The sequence below is a fragment of the Phyllostomus discolor genome, chromosome 10, assembly GCF_004126475.2.
Source record: "Phyllostomus discolor isolate MPI-MPIP mPhyDis1 chromosome 10, mPhyDis1.pri.v3, whole genome shotgun sequence".
Classification (NCBI taxonomy): domain Eukaryota; kingdom Metazoa; phylum Chordata; class Mammalia; order Chiroptera; family Phyllostomidae; genus Phyllostomus; species Phyllostomus discolor.
In genome coordinates this window covers 396,026-412,161 of record NC_040912.2, presented here as the reverse complement: position 1 = coordinate 412,161, position 16,136 = coordinate 396,026, and the positions used below count along the sequence as shown (strand labels likewise).

The following is a 16,136-nucleotide window of genomic DNA, read 5'->3' as shown; positions in this document are numbered from 1 at the left end:
TGTTCAGGACAGGGCACCTGGACAGGAGGTTCAGAACCACCCACTGTTCTGGCTTCTCCATGTTGTGAGTCGGGGGATGGGCGGCCTTTGGGGCTTGGGAGCGGAGGGGCACCCTTCCCCGGGGGTCTTCCAGGTCGGTGGGTGGGCCGGAGCGGCGGCTGCCACAGAGGCTCCCAGGGGGGTCAGGAGTGGGAACCCAGTCGAGTTCCTTGTTGCCTCTCCGGTGACGGGCCTTCGTGTGATGGCCCCGGCCCCGTGCTCACACCAGCGCATTCTCACGGCTCTCCACCTTTCTTGTCTCTGCAGGTGCCGCGGTCACCCAGGGGTGGAGGCCCACCGTGCCGGAGCACCAGGGAGGCTGCGGCGGGACTGGGGCCCGGGCCTCTGCCCCCGTCTCTCTGAGCGGGTTCCGGTCCTCACCGGCCCACCTTCTGCAGGGAGTCCGGGGTCGCTGGTGCTCGGCTGGGGTCTGGGGGGCTCAGGGCCTGGTGTCTGGCTGACCAGTCTCTGAGCCCGGAGTGGACGCTGCTTCGTCCACCTGCTGCCAGGACAAGGACCCGGGCCCCTCCGACGTTTCCTGGATGAGAAACAAGGGACATTTAATAAAGAGACTCAATGAGTGATTCGGTCCAGGCTCGCTCTCGCTCACTCTCTCTCGCTCTCTCTTTCTCTCTCTCCCCCTCCCTCTCTCCCTCGCACAGTGTGCTCAGCATGGAGAAGAGAAAGGCCTGCCCGGCTTGCAGGGGTTGGGGCTGAGCTGGAGCAGGTGCCTCCCGTCCCCTTTGTGAACCACATGGTTGGGGGGGGGGGGGGAGGCAGAGGCCTGAGTGCGGCAGGTTCACCTGGAGATCCTGGGGGCTTGATGGGGTTCTGTGTCCCTACCGGGACCCGGGTGTGAGCTGACAGCCCAGTGAGAGGGAGGCACCTGCCTGACGTTTAATTTGACCAGCACCTGGTCACCACCTGGCGCTGTGGGCGCACAGGCTGGCTCTCGGGCCCCACAGGGTCGGCAGCCAGCCGGCCTCGGCTGACAGGCAACGTTCAGCTTGCTCGTGCCGGATGACGGGAAGGGCACCCCGGTCACGACAGCCACACCCCGAGGCCCAGGCTGAAAGGCTCACCTGGGAACCAAGGGTCGGACCCTGCTGACCCGTCCAGCAGCCAGGGACAGCGAGGTGGCCTGGGAGCAGCTCCGCTGCGCCTTCGGGGGACAGGCTGGAGCCGGGGTCTGCAGCGTGCCAGCCCGGAGAGGGGATGAGAGTCGAGCCCCGCTGTGTGGGAGCCGAGGAACAAGACAGGCGTGCAGCACGGGGCGAGGGGTCGGCGAGGGGCCGGACCGGGGAGGCACCTCGGGGTCTGACGCTGGTCCAGGTGAGATGGGTGCCGCCGGCCCCCCCCCCGCTCTGCGCCCAGCACCCTCACCACCCCAGCTGCCGGGCCCTGCGGACAAGCCCCCTGGGGAGGCTGCAGACGAGGCCAGGCCCGGCTGCGTGGGCCGGGAAGGGAAAGGGCTCGTGGGATGGTGCCTCGGTGGGTGGGGACCCCGCAGGCGGTCAGAGTGGGGGGTGCGGCAGGGCGCGGCTCAGCTCAAGGTTGTGGCCACGGCTGCTCCCGAAGCCAGGACCCGAGAGCTGAGTCCCCACCTGAGAGAGGTTGGGACGTTTTTACGTGGAACAAAAGAACCCCCCCGAAACCTCTCACGCCCTGGCCGGGTGGTTCGGTGGGGGTGTCGCTCTGCGCACCAAGGAAGGTCTGAGGTTCAGTCCTCAGCCCAGGCACACGCGGGAGGAGGGAGGCAGCCAATCGACGCTTCTCACAGCGATGTTTCTCCACCCCTCCCCCCAACCAGTAAAACCATGCCCTCAGATGAGGGCTACAGAAAGAAAGAGAAACTATTTCGTGACATGAAAATGTTGCTCAGTTCAGGCTTCAGTGACCCCGAAGTGTCACTGGGCCAGCCACTGTGTTCCTTGTGATGTGAGCCCGGGCCCGGGGCTTTGGAGAAGTGAAACCCGGCCGCTGGCAGGCCCCGGACTCCCCCGGTTCTCCCCCACACTGGTTTGGAAAGCCCTCCAAAAACACCAGCCCCGGCGGCGGGCCGAGGACTGTGCAGAGCTCGGGAGGGGGAGGCCGGCCCCGGTCTGCCCACGGGGACCCACAGGGCTGCGCGAAGCCCTGTCCCGACGGGTGGGGTTCTGCGCTGGGTGCCCAGGGCGGGGCTGGTTTTATCCGCACGGCAATAAGCACTTTGCAATTCCATTACATCGGTGTTTGGGGGGGCGGGGGCTTGCATATCGAACAATTGGTTCAGAGCTTTAAAAGGTGAATTGGGCCCCGGCTGGTGCGGCGCCCGGTGGGCTGAGCACCGGCCGGTGGACCGAAAGCTCACAGTCGGCTTCCCGGTCGGGGCGCACACCTGGGTTGCGGGCCAGGTCCCCGGCTAGGGGCCTGTGAGAGGCAACCGCTGTCTCCCACGTGGATGTTTCTCTCCCTCTCTCTCTCTCTCCCTCCCTTCCCGTCTTCCTGAAATAAGGGAAATCTCGACAGAAAGGAAAGCAGGTTGACCGAAAGGCAATCGTCAGATAAACTCGTCTCCTGACGCCGAGTCCCGCAGGCGGCACGTGGGTGACGACGCGGCTCCGGGGAACGCGCCGTCCTGTGCCGGGCGGGGGGTGCTGTTCAGGGGCAGAACTGAGCGGCTCCTAACTGCCGCCTGGCCAGCAGGCCCCTCAGCACGGGAGGCTCCTCGTGCTGCTCCCCGTCCCAGCCGCCGAACAGGCAGGCGGGCGGCCCTCGCGCAGGAAGGGACCTTCTGGGAAACGCCCGGAGGCAGATGAGTCCAGACCCCGGCCACCCGTGGTCAGTGCTGCCGGTCCCCTCCTGGCATGGTCTCCGCACTCCAAGGGCAGCCTCAGCCCCTGCCCCTAAGGCCAGGGTGTTGGCCATCCGCACATGCTGACGTCCTGCAGGTGATCCTGTGTGGCAGGGCTGGGGACCGTGGCCACTGCCGTTGGGGGCCAGGGGCAGGCCCCAGATGAGAGGGTCCGGCTTGCCGAGGGCCCCGGGCAACCTCCAGAGCACCGTTAGGCAGCCCGCCCAGGAAGCGGGGGTCAGAGCCCCTGGGGAGGGAGGGGCAGCCCCTCCCCGGGGCCAGAACCCACTTCCTACTTCACCACTCTCGGAGGAGGCGCGGGGCGGGTGGAGGGCGGAGGGCCCGCCTGCTCCCGGCTCACTCTGCACAGGAAGGTCGGCGGGCGGGCGGGCGGCGACCTGATCTGGGTGCTCCCCGCCGGCGGGATGGAGGACGAGGAGGGCCCTGAGTGCGGCAAAGCGGACTTCGTGCTTTTGGACCAAGTGACTATGGAGGACTTCATGGAGAACCTGAAGCTCAGGTGGGCCTGGGCCCCACTCCCTTCTCCCAGACCCCCCGTGGGGGAGGGGAGCTCCCCACAGCCCCCCAGACCACTATCTCGGGGTCACCTCGGGGGCACTTGGCAAGGCAGGCGGGACTGCCCCCTCAGGCCAGGGCAGACAGCCGGGGCTGGAGCTGACTCCCCAGACCCCGCCTCCCACACAGCCAGTGCCGTTTGCCCCACTGCTGGGCACCCGGACCGGCACCCAGACCAGGCGGACGCCCCATCACCCTCGTGGGGCCCTGCTGAGCCCTGGGCAAGCTGAGCAAGCCTCTGGGGGCACACGGGCTGCTCCACCGCACCCAGACCGGTGCCCAGACCGGGGGGCTGTCCCCTGCTGCGGAGGGGCAGGGCGAGCGTCCCTCAGAGGAGGGCAGAGGGCAGGGAGGGGCCCGGGTCAGGCGGCGCCAGGACACAGGTTGCTGCCAGGAGCTGGCCTGGCCCCTGGGCAGCCAGGGGAGCTGCAGGCACCCTGCTGGGCACAGGCGTGGGCGTCGGGGGCAGGAATGAGCTGCCCCGAGTGGGGCACCGAGCTGAGCGGGACTGCAGCCCATTCATACAAACCGGCTCAGGAGGCAGCGTCACCAGCTGCGCCCTGACACAGGGCGCCGAGCCCAGGGCCGCTCAGCGGGCACATGGCAACGTGTCTCCCAGCAGGTGGGGGGTGCAGGAGTGTAGCCAGGGGACCCCCACGTCAGAGGCAGCTAAGGAAGAGGAACCCCAATGGGTGCCGAGGACAGGGCAGGGCCCAGATACCCCGGGGAGCAGCCCGCGGGTGCTCCCGGGATTCCGCCCCCAGGGGTGACGGGGTCCTGAAGGAAGGGCTGGGGAGTCAGAATGTGCTGGGGGAGGGTGGCGGCGGCTGCAGCCCCAGGGTCCTGCCCAGGTACCACTCCCAGGCCCCGACGTCTGGGTGGGGCTGGGCGGGGTTCCCCCCTGCCACTGGGCCCCACCCAGACCTTGAGAAAGGAAGCGGCCCAGGCCCCTCCCCCTGCCTCCTAAGCTCCTTTGGCCCCGCCCTCGACCTGTCTCCTGGCCCACAGGCTCCGGCTCACCCCGTGTGGCCTTGGACCAGTCGGTCCCTTCATAAAACGCGGGGGTCAGGGGGGAGGTCACAATTCCTGTGTGTTAGGACCCCGTGGAGGGCAGTGTGGACCCCAACACTCCGCTGGGATGGGGGTGGGCCTGGGAAGACTCGGGGCCACGCCCTCCTGTCTCCGAGCCCATCCCCAGGGTGGGCCAGGGCCCAGACCCCCGCAAGGGCCCACCACCCCCAGGCCCAGTGTGGGTCCCGAGGGCTGAGGGCTGGCCCTGCCCGTGGCAGGTTCGAGAAGGGCCGCATCTACACCTACATCGGGGAGGTGCTGGTGTCCGTGAACCCGTACCAGGAGCTGCCGCTCTACGGGCCCGAGGCCATCGCCAGGTACCAGGGCCGCGAGCTCTACGAGCGGCCGCCCCACCTGTACGCCGTGGCCAATGCCGCCTACGGGGCCATGAAACGCAGGTCCAGGGACACCTGCATCGTCATCTCAGGTACCCCCCGGGCCCCGGCACCCCCATCCGTGAGCGACGGGGGGTGGCGGGAGCCCCCCGGTGGGCGGGCACGGGGCGCTGCTTGGGGGGCCGAGGCCGCTCACTCTGCCCGTCCCCCGGGCGGCAGGCGAGAGCGGCGCGGGGAAGACGGAGGCCAGCAAGCACATCATGCAGTACATCGCCGCCGTCACCAACCCCAGCCAGCGGGCCGAGGTGGAGAGGTGAGGCCGCGCGGGGCCGGGCCGCGGGGCAGGCCGCTGGGCCTCGGGGTCGGGCCGTCTGTCCGGAGGGCCCCAGGGTCCTCGCCCAGGACCCCTCCACCGCGGTGAGGGGAGGCGCATGGCCCGGGCCCCTGTCGGGACCCCGGGCAGGGGCGGCCGAGCCGGCCGGCCGGCCGGCCCACGACGTCAGCCAGGTGTCGGGGCTTCGGCCGGAAACCGGAAGTCAGGGCGGCCGCCGCTCGCCAGCTTCGGGGGAGGGGCTTCCTGTGCCGGAACCTGCCCTTCCTGCGGGCGGGCGGCGGGCCGGGGGCCGGGGCACAGCCGCTGCTGAGCACACGTGGCCGGTGGCCAGCAGCTGCTCCCCCTGCAGCTGGAGGCCGCTGGCGGGGTGTCCAGACCCAGGTCCTCGCCGCAGGCTGAGGGAAGACCTGGCGAAGCCTGGGGGATGCTCTCCCGGCGTCTCAGGGCGAAGGCCCTCCCACCGCCCAGAGGGGCGGCGCGGGGCGTGGCGCAGACGGGGCGCTGGGCCGGGGCGCAGCCCCCCGCTCGAGGTCTTTGCATCGTGGTCCCGCCCTGCGCCCCCGCAGGGTCAAGGACGTGCTGCTCAAGTCCACCTGCGTGCTGGAGGCCTTCGGCAACGCCCGCACCAACCGCAACCACAACTCCAGCCGCTTCGGCAAGTACATGGACATCAACTTCGACTTCAAAGGAGACCCCGTGGGCGGGCACATCCACAGCTACCTGCTGGAGAAGGTGCGTCCCGAAGGCCCGCCCGCCCCGGCCTGGGCCCTGGGGGCTGGGAGGCGCCCTCTCTGATGTCCCGGGTTCAGAGGGTGGGGTTCCTCTGTGGCCAGGCCGGCCACCCCGCTTCCTGCCCTGCCTGGGGCTCTAGGGCCTGTCCCGGGGGGCTCCCCTCCACCCAGCCGTGGGTCCAGCTGCCCCTCTCTCCTCAGTCTCGGGTCCTCAAGCAGCACGTGGGGGAAAGGAACTTCCACGCCTTCTATCAGGTGAGCCCAGGTAGGCAGGTGGGGCAGACCAGATAGCCCTTCCGAGCACCCTGCCCGCAGCCCACTTCCTGCTCTCCCCGCCGGCCCCACCCCCTGGGGCGGGCTCCCCCGGACACAGCTGTGTCTGCGCCCTGTCTGACCCAGACGTGCCTTCCCCCTGGACTTGGAAGTGAGTTTTCAGGGCTCACCCGTGTCTGCACCACGTCGGACCACCAAAGTGGGTTCTCCCTGCCCTCCAGCAGTGTCCACCCGCCCCCCTGCAGAGCTCCCTCGGTGGGCGGGGCCGCCAGGGCTGAGGGGCGCATGGTTCTGTGCGCCCCGCCTGTGTGGGCGGGGCCTGACCCGGGCGGTGTCCTGCAGGTGCTGCAGGGCTGCGAGGACAGCGAGCTGCAGCGGCTGCACCTGCAGAGAAACCCCGCCCTGTACAACTTCACCCGCCAGGGCGCAGGGCTCAGCGTGAGTGCGGGCTCCCCGGCGGGTCTGCGGGGACCCGGATCCCACGGGCATTCGGTTCAGGGAATCGGGGGCCATGGTGGTGGGAGGTGCAGCGTTTGAGCACGCGCCGGGGTGCTGAGCCCCTTCTCTCCCAGGCCCCGGACAACGATGAGAGGGGTCCCCACCGGGCGGTGACCGAGGCCATGAGGGTGATCGGCTTCAGCTCGGAGGAGGTGGACTCCGTGCACCGGATCCTGGCCGCCATCCTGCACCTGGTGAGCCCGGCTGCGGGGCTGGGGCCACTCCCGAGTCCTCGGCTGTGTCCCCGCCATCCCTTCCTTGTGCCTCTCGGCAAAGGCGTGCAGGCTCCTGGGGGACATGGAGCCTGAATCCTCCCGGTTCCCCCGTCACCAGGGAAACATCGAGTTCGTGGAGACGGAGGAGGGGCACCTGGCTGTGGCTGAGGAGGTGCTGGTGGACCACGTGGCTGAGTTGACGGCCACGCCCCGGGGGCTGGTGCTGCGCTGCCTCCTGGCGCGGACTGTGGCCTCCGGAGGCAGAGAAGTCATTGAGAAGGGCCATACCGCAGCCGAGGCCAGCTATGCCCGGGACGCCTGTGCCAAGGTACTCTGGGGACCGGCCGTGTGGGGTGGAACCCAGGAGGCCTTCCGGGAGGAGGTGAGGCCAGAGGCAGCCAAAGCAGCCCGGGCTCTCCCCAGGCAGTGTACCAGCGGCTGTTTGAGTGGGTGGTGAACCGGATCAACAGTGTCATGGAAGCCCGGGACCGGGACCCCCGGCGGGATGGCAAGGACACGGTCATCGGCGTGCTGGACATCTACGGCTTCGAAGTGTTCCCCGTCAACAGGTGGGCGGCCCGGCGCTGACCCCCAGCCTCTAAGGCGGGCTCAGCTGGCTGGGGAGCGGGGTGTCTGGTACCTGTCCTGGAGGGTTCCCTGCCCCAGGGGCATGTCCAAGCGGTGCCGCCACCTGTCCCGTGGTGCCCAGGGAGGTCAAGTCCTGAGCTCACTGCCCCTCACTGTGAGCCCGCCTGTCGCTGGAGGCAGGGGCCGGGGGTGAGGGATGGGCGCCACAGGCCAGCCTCAGGCACGCTTGTGGGGCACGGCTGCCACCTGGAGTGGAAGCCCTCCGGGCGGCGGCATGACGGGGCCGGCCCTCGCCCCAGCTTCGAGCAGTTCTGCATCAACTACTGCAACGAGAAGCTGCAGCAGCTCTTCATCCAGCTCATCCTGAAGCAGGAGCAGGAGGAGTACCAGCGGGAGGGCATCGCCTGGCAGAGCGTGAGTGCCGCCCGCCCGCCCCCTGCGGCACGGGCCCTGCCGGGGAGGCGGCATGGGGCCGGGCAGAGGCGGGCGGGGCTCAGGAGCCGCCCGCTTGCTCTGCCTCAGGTGGAGTACTTCAACAACGCCACCATCGTGGACCTGGTGGAGCGGCCGCACCGGGGCATCCTGGCTGTGCTGGACGAGGCCTGCAGCACCGCGGGCCCCATCACGGACCGCATCTTCCTGCAGACGCTGGACACGCACCACCGCCACCACCCACACTACACCAGCCGCCAGGTGCCCCTGTCCCGCGGCCACCCCGCCCTCAGGCTGACCCACGTGGGCGTGCACCCAACGGGCACCACGCCACCGGCCTTGGCCGCACTGCAGTGGCGGCCCGGCCTCCTCCGCGGGTCTGCCCGCCCGCTTCTGGGCCCTGACCCTAGCTGTTCCCTCCTCCCGCCAGCTCTGCCCCACGGACAAGACCATGGAGTTTGGCCGGGACTTCCGGATCAAGCACTACGCGGGGGACGTCACGTAAGGCATCTTCATTCCTGCCTTCGGCCCGCTCTTTTTCAGACCCTGCAAACATACCCTTTGCCAGAGAGCTTTAATTGTTACTTTTTTGTTCTTTTTTTTTTTTTAAGATTTTATTTATTTATTTTTAGGGGGAAGGGAGGGAGAAAGAGAGAGAGAGAGAAACATTAATGTGCAGTTGCTGGGGGTCATGGCCTGCAACCCAGGCATGTATCCTGACTGGGAATCGAACCTGCAACACTTTGGTTCGCAGCCCGCGCTCCATCCACTGAGCTACGCCAGCCAGGGCAACTTTTTTGTTCTTTTAAACGTCAGCGTTCTCGGTCAGACTTGAAAACACTTTAACACAAGCCCTTGGCGACCTCCAAGTTATTCTCGCTGACCGTGCAAGAGGGCTTTTAAGAGCGGTTCTCAGCCCCGGCTGCGTCGGAGAAGCTGGGGACCCCGAGGGCAGGACACCACGAGTCCTCACGCCCAGCCGGCCCCTGCAGGTACTCTGTCCTGGGCTTCATTGACAAGAACAGAGACGCCCTCTTCCAGGACTTCAAGCGGCTCCTGTACAACAGGTGAGCGGCCAGGGCTCGGGCGGCCGGACCCACAGACGCTGGGGTCTGGCTCCTGCCCGACAGCGGAGCTGGTGGGGGCTCCTCCCCCCAAGGGCGTCTGAGCATGGGGCCTGTGTCCACAGCTCGGACCCCACCCTGCAGGCCATGTGGCCGGACGGGCAGCAGGACATCACAGAAGTGACCAAGCGCCCCCTGACGGCCGGCACGCTCTTCAAGAACTCCATGGTGGCCCTGGTAGAGAACCTGGCCTCCAAGGTACCAGCCAGGCCCCAGCCCCACCCCGGATCCTTCCAGGTCCCTGGAGCCTGGGCATCGTCCCGGGCCCCCAGCGGCCTCTGTGCATCGTGGGCAGGGGCTGTGTTTTCCTGTCTGCCGTGCGCCCCTGCCAGCGGGGAGGGCCCCCTCGTGCTCAGGTCGGGTCGCCGGGGGACCGGGCTGCGAGCAGACCCCCAAGCGTCCTCTGCCCGCTGCTCCCAGGAGCCCTTCTACGTGCGCTGCATCAAGCCCAACGAGGACAAGGTGGCTGCGCGGCTGGACGAGGGCCACTGCCGCCACCAGGTGGCGTACCTGGGGCTGCTGGAGAACGTGAGGGTGCGCCGGGCCGGCTTCGCTTCCCGCCAGCCCTACCCTCGGTTCCTGCTCAGGTACAGCCGCCCCTGCCCGTTCCTGTGGGCCGTGTACCGTGGGGAGTCCGGGGCGAGGGACAGGCAGGGGCTCGGGAAAGCAGCTTCTCAGACCTGACACACCCGGGCGCTAAAGTCGCAAGGACCCTCAAGACACTGGCGGGACAGGGCCAGGCAGGTGCAATTTGGTGGGACATGGGCGGGGCTAAGGTGTGAGGTTGCCACGCGGGGGGGGGGGGGGGGCGGGGGGGGGTCGGCCTCCCCGCCCCAGGGCCTGGCGCCCACTGCCCTGACCTGCGGCGATAGGTACAAGATGACCTGTGAGTACACGTGGCCCAACCACCTGCTGGGCTCGGACCGGGCGGCCGTGAGCGCCCTCCTGGAGCAGCACGGGCTGCAGGAGGACGTGGCCTTCGGCCACAGCAAGATCTTCATTCGCTCACCGCGGACGCTGGTCACGTTGGAGCAGAGCCGCGCGCGTCTCATCCCCATCATCGTGCTGCTGCTGCAGAAGGTGCGGCCGCCACGCCGTGTGGGGGCGGGGCGTACGGGGCGGGGGCGGGGCCTGCACCCGGGCGCGCAGGCACGCTCCCCAGGGTCGCAGGGCGCCGGGCAGGCTCCTAGGAGACAGCCCACGACTCAAAGCGACTTAAGTAAAACGTGTGGGTCTGGTTCCAGTCGCCTCAGCCCCGTGGCTGCCAGCTTCAGGCCCAGGTGCACTCGGGTGCCATCCCTCCCTCCGTGTTTTCCTTCCTTTCCTCTGTTTATTCTGGGAGAGTTCAGACCTGGAGGGCAGTGTGCGGAAGGGGAACTAAATTCCCACACCCCTGCCCAGCGTCCGCCGCCTCACCTCGGGGCACTGCGGCGTTGCACGGGCACCTGCGCCCCGGTCCCCGGTCCCCGGCCCCGGTCCCCGGCCCCCGTTATGTCAAAGCAAATCGTTCCACGCATGATCGGCGTGTTTTCCAGAGGACGGTGGCTTTCCCGCCCCTCCGCACGGCCTTTCACTGGAACGTTTCGAACACGCAGAAAAGCTGACAGATTTGCGCACTGGCTGCCACCCACCTGGGTGGCTCGGCCCCGCCCCCCACCCTGTCCCTGCCACACCCACACACAGACAGACGCTCCTCCGGGCGCAGAGCTCCAGTTCTCCTGGGCCACGCAAACTGACGCCACCCCGGACACTCCGGCGGGGACACCTTTGGCACAGAGGCATTCCCCTCCCCGGCCACGTGGCCCCCGCAGGGCTCCGACGCTGAGCTGACCCGCGTGTGTGAGTGGCCAGCACACGGCCACCTCAGATTTCCACAAGCGTCCCAGGGTCACCTGTCACAGAATCCCATCAGCAGGGACACACGCAGGCGCCCGGCTGTCACCGCCTCTGACACGCGCCTGCCTGTCAGCATCCCCCGTCACCTGCCTGTCCCAGCCGGGGTCCGGGCAGTTGCGGGCCTCTCCGTGCTGTTTCAGTCTGACTTAATCTGTGGGCCCTGCCAGCCTCTCTTGTCCGTTTGTGGTCTGGGTTTTGACGGTTGCATTCTTAGGGTGCCCCTCCGTCTAGGGGTCCCCTGGGAGTGGGAGGCGAGGTCTGGACCAGGTTGGGCTCCAGGTGGACAGTTGGCAGCTGCCCCCCACAGGTGGGGAATGGGCCGTCACTGCCCCTGTCCCCCTCGTCACGTGCTTTCTTCCTGGGGCCCCTGGGAGTCCCTCGCTGTGTGGGTCTCGGCCCAGAGGCCTGGGACGGGTGAGCAGCCCTTCGGAGGTGGCTGGCAGGAGGCACAGGCAGGTGCACCCTGTGGCACCCCCAGGCAGCGGGTGGAGCGGAAGGGCTCCCTGAGAGACCAGGGAGTTCTCCAGGGACCTGAGCCCGGCGGGAGGTGAGCTGGGCGGGGCCTGAGCTGTCCGTCACCCTGACCGGTCTGTCGCCCTGACCCGGCGCAGGCCTGGCGGGGCACGCTGGCCCGGTGGCGCTGCCGGCGGCTGCGGGCGGTCTACACCATCATGCGCTGCTTCCGGAGGCACAAGGTGCGCGCCCACCTGGCCGAGATGCACCGGCAGTTCCAGGCCGCGCGGCAGCCCCCGCTCTACGGCCGGGACCTCGTCTGGCCGCCGCCGCCGGCCGTGCTGCAGCCCTTCCAGGACACCTGCCTCGCGCTCTTCTGCAGGTACCGCCCGCGCACGTGGCCCCCCCCCCCGCGCTTCCCGCCCCAGCCGGGGCCGGCCAGGCACCTGGGGTCCGCCCGCGCACGCGGCCCCCCCGGCCACCACTGGCAGCGTCGGGAGACCAGGGGGGGCCCCGGCAGCCCCCGCCCCTGTCCCACACCGCTCTGGGCGTTGGAGGGGACGGAGGCTCGGGCTCCTCGCCCCAGGGCAGCAAGGGGAGGACGGCAGGTGGGGACTGGGAATGAGCCCGGCTCGGACAGCCCAGCAGGAGAGGTGGGTGGGGCAGCAGGGTGGCCAGTACGGGGCGGGGGCTGAAGGGCTCGGCCTCCTCCCACAGGGGAGGGGCGTGAGAAGCAGGACCAGGGGTGGGGGGGTGGTAGGGATGCACAGGGACCCCCTGAGCAACGGCCCCTCCCCAGGTGGCGGGCCCGGCAGCTGGTGAAGAACATCCCCCCATCAGACATGGCCCAGATCAAGGCCAAGGTGGCCGCCATGGGGGCCCTGCAGGAGCTGCGGCCGGACTGGGGCTGCCGGCGGGCCTGGCTGCGAGACTACCTGTCCTCTGTGAGTGGGGGCTGGGGACCCGGGAGGGGCTTCCAGCCCGAGGCCTGGCGGTGTCCTCCCCCTGGGCGTGGGTGTCCGTCTGTCCTCTGGGCCCTGCCCCGCTGCCCCTGGAGTTGAAGGGTTCACCCAGAACCGGCCGGCCTGGGCTTGACGGATCCCTGTACCTCTGCCCTGCTCCCCCTCCCGCCCCCTTCTAAGGCCAGCGCCCCCTCCCCCCCCTTCCCCCCCTCCTCAGGCACACCCCTGGGTGGGCCTGCAGAGACTAGGGTTGGGGGCCTGGGGTTTGCCCCGGTGGGCACCGCAGGGAGGGGCCTGGTCCTTGCCAGCTGCTGCCTTCCTGGCGGGCGTCCATCCAGGTCAGGCCTGAGGGGCAGGGCCGGCGGGCAGAGACGTGCCGCCCTGCACCTTAGGCTGCGGGGTCTGTGCTGGGCCCTCGGGACGCGTGGGGTGTGGGGGTGGGTGCGGCGGAGGAGGCGCACGCAGGGCCGGACTCAGTCTCCCTATGAGGGGCGGCCGCACCGTTGCACCGTTCACCCCGAGTCGCTGCCGCACGCGCGGCCCCAAGACCCCGTCCCACGGAGCCCCCCTCTGTGCCCAGGCCGCCGACAACCCCGCTGCCTGCAGCCTGTTCGCGCAGTGCCTGAGGACGCTGCGGGACAAGGACGGCTTCGCGGCCGTCCTGTTCTCCAGCCACGTCCGCAAGGTGAGCGGGGGCGGGGCCGCCCCTGGGGCCGCGCAGCGGCGCCCGGGGACAGGGTCAGCTGCAGCCCAGGCGGGGAGAACCCGGGGCGGGGTGGGAGGGGGCCCCGTGACGGGTGACCTCTGGCGCCCCCTGCAGGTGAACCGCTTCAGTCGGCGCCGGGACCGCGCGCTCCTGCTCACGGACCGGCACGTGTACAAGCTGGATCCCAGCCGGCAGTACCGGGTGATGCGGGCGGTGCCCCTGGACACGGTGAGCCGTGCGGATGGGGCGGGGCGTCCGTGGGCCCCTCCTCCTCCACCTGCCTGGGGTGGCTGGAACTTTCTAGAACAGTCCCAGCTCAGGATGAGCCCCCGACAGCCTGGGTGGCTTCCTGCGGGCACAGCCCCCATGCTCCCCCCACTCTACGGCCCCCAGGTGGGCCCTCTCCCCACACCGGTGCCTGGCTGGGGGTCTCCCACCAGAACCTCATGGACCCTGCTCACCTCCTGGTTCTGTGGCTCCCCGGCCCCTGGGTCCGCAGCTCCTGTTCCCACAGGACAAGGACTGGCCCCAAGCAGGCCAGGGGCCCATGACTGTCCACGGGTGGGGGACGCCAGGTCCAGAGCCCTGACTGGTGTGGCTGCTTAGAGGGGACGGACAGAGAGCTGAGAGAGCAGCTTAGCGCCACCAGCGTGGTCAGGGACTCGAGAGCCACTGGGGGGAGGGAGGGGAGGAAGGGGACCTGGGGGGGCCGATGGTGGAGCCGCAGGCGGGGACCCCGGAGGTTGGGTGCTGGGGGTGCAGGGTTGGGAGGAGGGCCTGCCGCCGCCTGACCCCAACCACCCCGCAGGTGACCGGGCTGAGCGTGACCAGCGGGCGGGACCAGCTGGTGGTGCTGCACGCAAAGGGCCAGGACGACCTGGTGGTGTGTCTGCACCGCTCGCAGCCGCCGCTGGACAACCGTGTGGGGGAGCTGGTGGGCGTGCTGGTGGCCCACTGCCAGGGGTGAGCGGGGACGGGGGGGGGGGAACCGCCTGCTTGCCCCACTGCCCGCCTGCCTATCCCCCGCCCCACCCCCACCGGTCCGCAGCTGACCTCTCTCCCATCCACTCCAGGGAGCGTCGCCCCCTGGAGGTCCGGGTGTCCGACCGCATCCCCGTGACCCAGCGCGGCTCGCGGCGAGTCACGTCTGTGGAGGCCACGCCGGGGCAGCCCGAGCCCGACTTCCGCTGCAGCCGAGGCGCCTTCACCCTCCTGTGGCCGAGCAGCTGAGCCGGCCTGTCCTGCTGTCCGGCAGCGAGGCCTCGGGCCGCACGGCAGGGACAGCTCCTCCACCCACGCCCGCCCCCCTAGGATGCCCCCCCACACACTGGGCAATAAAGGATGCCGCGCCTGCCCCGTGGGCTGTGTCTGTGGGCGGACATCCCCGCCGGCTTGGCAGCGCCACCCCAGCGACCTGTGCTGACCCTGCGGGGTCACGTGAACCAGAGGGGGAGGCCCGGAGACCCCGTCTGGTGGGGCCTGCGCCCAGGGACCCCGGACGTGGAGCCAGCGGTCTGAGAGGAGGCCGTGCCCTTCTTGCCCCAGGCTGACACCTCCGTGTGGGCTCCAGGCTGTCCCGTCCCATCTCCCCTGCACGGCTCCCAGCCCTGTTCCTACGGAGTCCTGGGGAAGCGGGCAGGCCCAGCACCCACCGGGGGCAGAGCAGGCCCGCCAGCCTTCTGGGGTGCATGCTGTCCCAGACCCTGGGAGCACCTCCACTGAGGGGAGCAAGCAGGGCCTCCCAGAGTCCAGGAGCCTGGCCTGGGCCTTCCAGGGAGTCAGCAGAGCAAGGCCACAGTGACACCCCTCGGGCAGCAGAGCCCCTCCCAGCCTGTCCCAGCTCTGGGCCCCCGCCTCCACCCACAGGCGGCCCCTCTGCTCTCACCCCTTCCCTGGGTGTGCCCGGTTAGTGTGGGCTGTGGCCTTGTGGTGTGTCGCCAAAGGGCTCAGGCCTCACTGAGCTTCCCCTTGTCCTTGTCCAGGGGCACTTGAGGTCACCTCCTGTGCTGGGACAGCTGCTTGTCCCCAAGCCAGCGTGGAGGTCCCGGCTGGGGGCTGCAGCCCACCCCCGCTTCCCCCGAGGAGCGGCCCAACCCCAACGTGGGCCTGAGTGCCCCTACACAGGAGGTCTCAGCCTTTGGCGGGTCCCACAGGTTGCTGGGGGCAGGGCTTGTCCCAGAGCTGTCAGCATTGCCTGCTGCTTTTTTAAAAAAAGATTTTATTTATTTTTAGAGAGAGGGGAAGGGAGGGAGGAAGAAATAGAAACATCAATGTGTGGTTGCCTCCCATGCGCCCCCTACTGGGAACCCCAGGCATGTGCTGTGACTGGGAATTGAACCGGTCACCCTTTGGTTCCCAAGCCAGCACTCAACCCACTGAGCCACACCAGCCAGGTGCCCCCTGCTGCTTTAGGAAGCCCAGCTGCTTCTGGGCAGAGACGAGGGCTCAGAGAGGGGGTGGGAACTTCACAGCCTGGAGGGGGCACTGCTCACACTGCCTGGCGGCACTCGGGGGCCCAGCACTGCTGGGGGCTGCCTGCTGCACGGCCGGGGCCTGGAGCCCCGCACTTGCCAGCCCGAAGCCAAGTCCACGGGCACTCACATCGCTGACGCGCCCGCCCGAGACACGAACGGGACCGGGGTCCCCAGGGTCCCCGTTCTCTGAGGCTGGGACCTCGGAGCCAAGGACCGGGCAGGGCCCACGCCTCCCTGGCCAAGGGGGCGCCGAGCTGAAACCAGAGGTCGCTGCCTTTCCTCCGGGCTCCCCACAGGCCTGGAATCACGGTGGGACTGCAGCAGCCGAGTGTGGGGCCAGCGGAGGCTGCAAAGTCCCCACACCCCAGGGCACAGCCAGATCAGCAGGGGATCCCCCACTTACAGAAACTTCTCCCGCAGAAGCCCAGCCCCCAGGGCCCCACCCCGCCCCGGGCAGCAGCGGGGACTTCCGACTAGCGTGTCCCCCAGGGTCCTGACCCCGTGAAGGCACTGAGCGCCACACCCACGTGGGGGCACCACCCCCCTCGCACGCACCGTCTGCCCTTTTCCCACCCGGCGTCGCTGTGGCCTGGTCC

General features: G+C 69.4%; 1 protein-coding gene across 2 annotated transcripts; it reads left to right on the top strand.

Moving 5' to 3' along the window:
- Positions 1–3,176: 3,176 nt before the first annotated feature.
- Positions 3,177–14,421, top strand: MYO1G (myosin IG). Of its 2 annotated transcripts, XM_028504143.2 has the most exons (22): positions 3,177–3,392; positions 4,738–4,946; positions 5,074–5,167; positions 5,755–5,920; positions 6,121–6,174; positions 6,535–6,630; positions 6,765–6,884; positions 7,024–7,233; positions 7,329–7,474; positions 7,793–7,907; positions 8,016–8,186; positions 8,356–8,426; positions 8,918–8,992; positions 9,115–9,247; positions 9,470–9,636; positions 9,922–10,129; positions 11,557–11,780; positions 12,198–12,342; positions 12,941–13,045; positions 13,181–13,294; positions 13,875–14,029; positions 14,140–14,421. In XM_028504143.2, the coding sequence occupies exons 1-22, from the start codon at positions 3,298–3,300 to the stop codon at positions 14,294–14,296; spliced, it is 3,030 nt and encodes a 1,009-aa protein (XP_028359944.1). In that variant the 5' UTR covers positions 3,177–3,297; the 3' UTR covers positions 14,297–14,421. The 2 variants fall into 2 exon arrangements, with proteins under 2 accessions (XP_028359944.1, XP_035866253.1); XM_036010360.1 differs by lacking the exons at positions 4,738–4,946; positions 5,074–5,167.
- Positions 14,422–16,136: the final 1,715 nt, after the last annotated feature.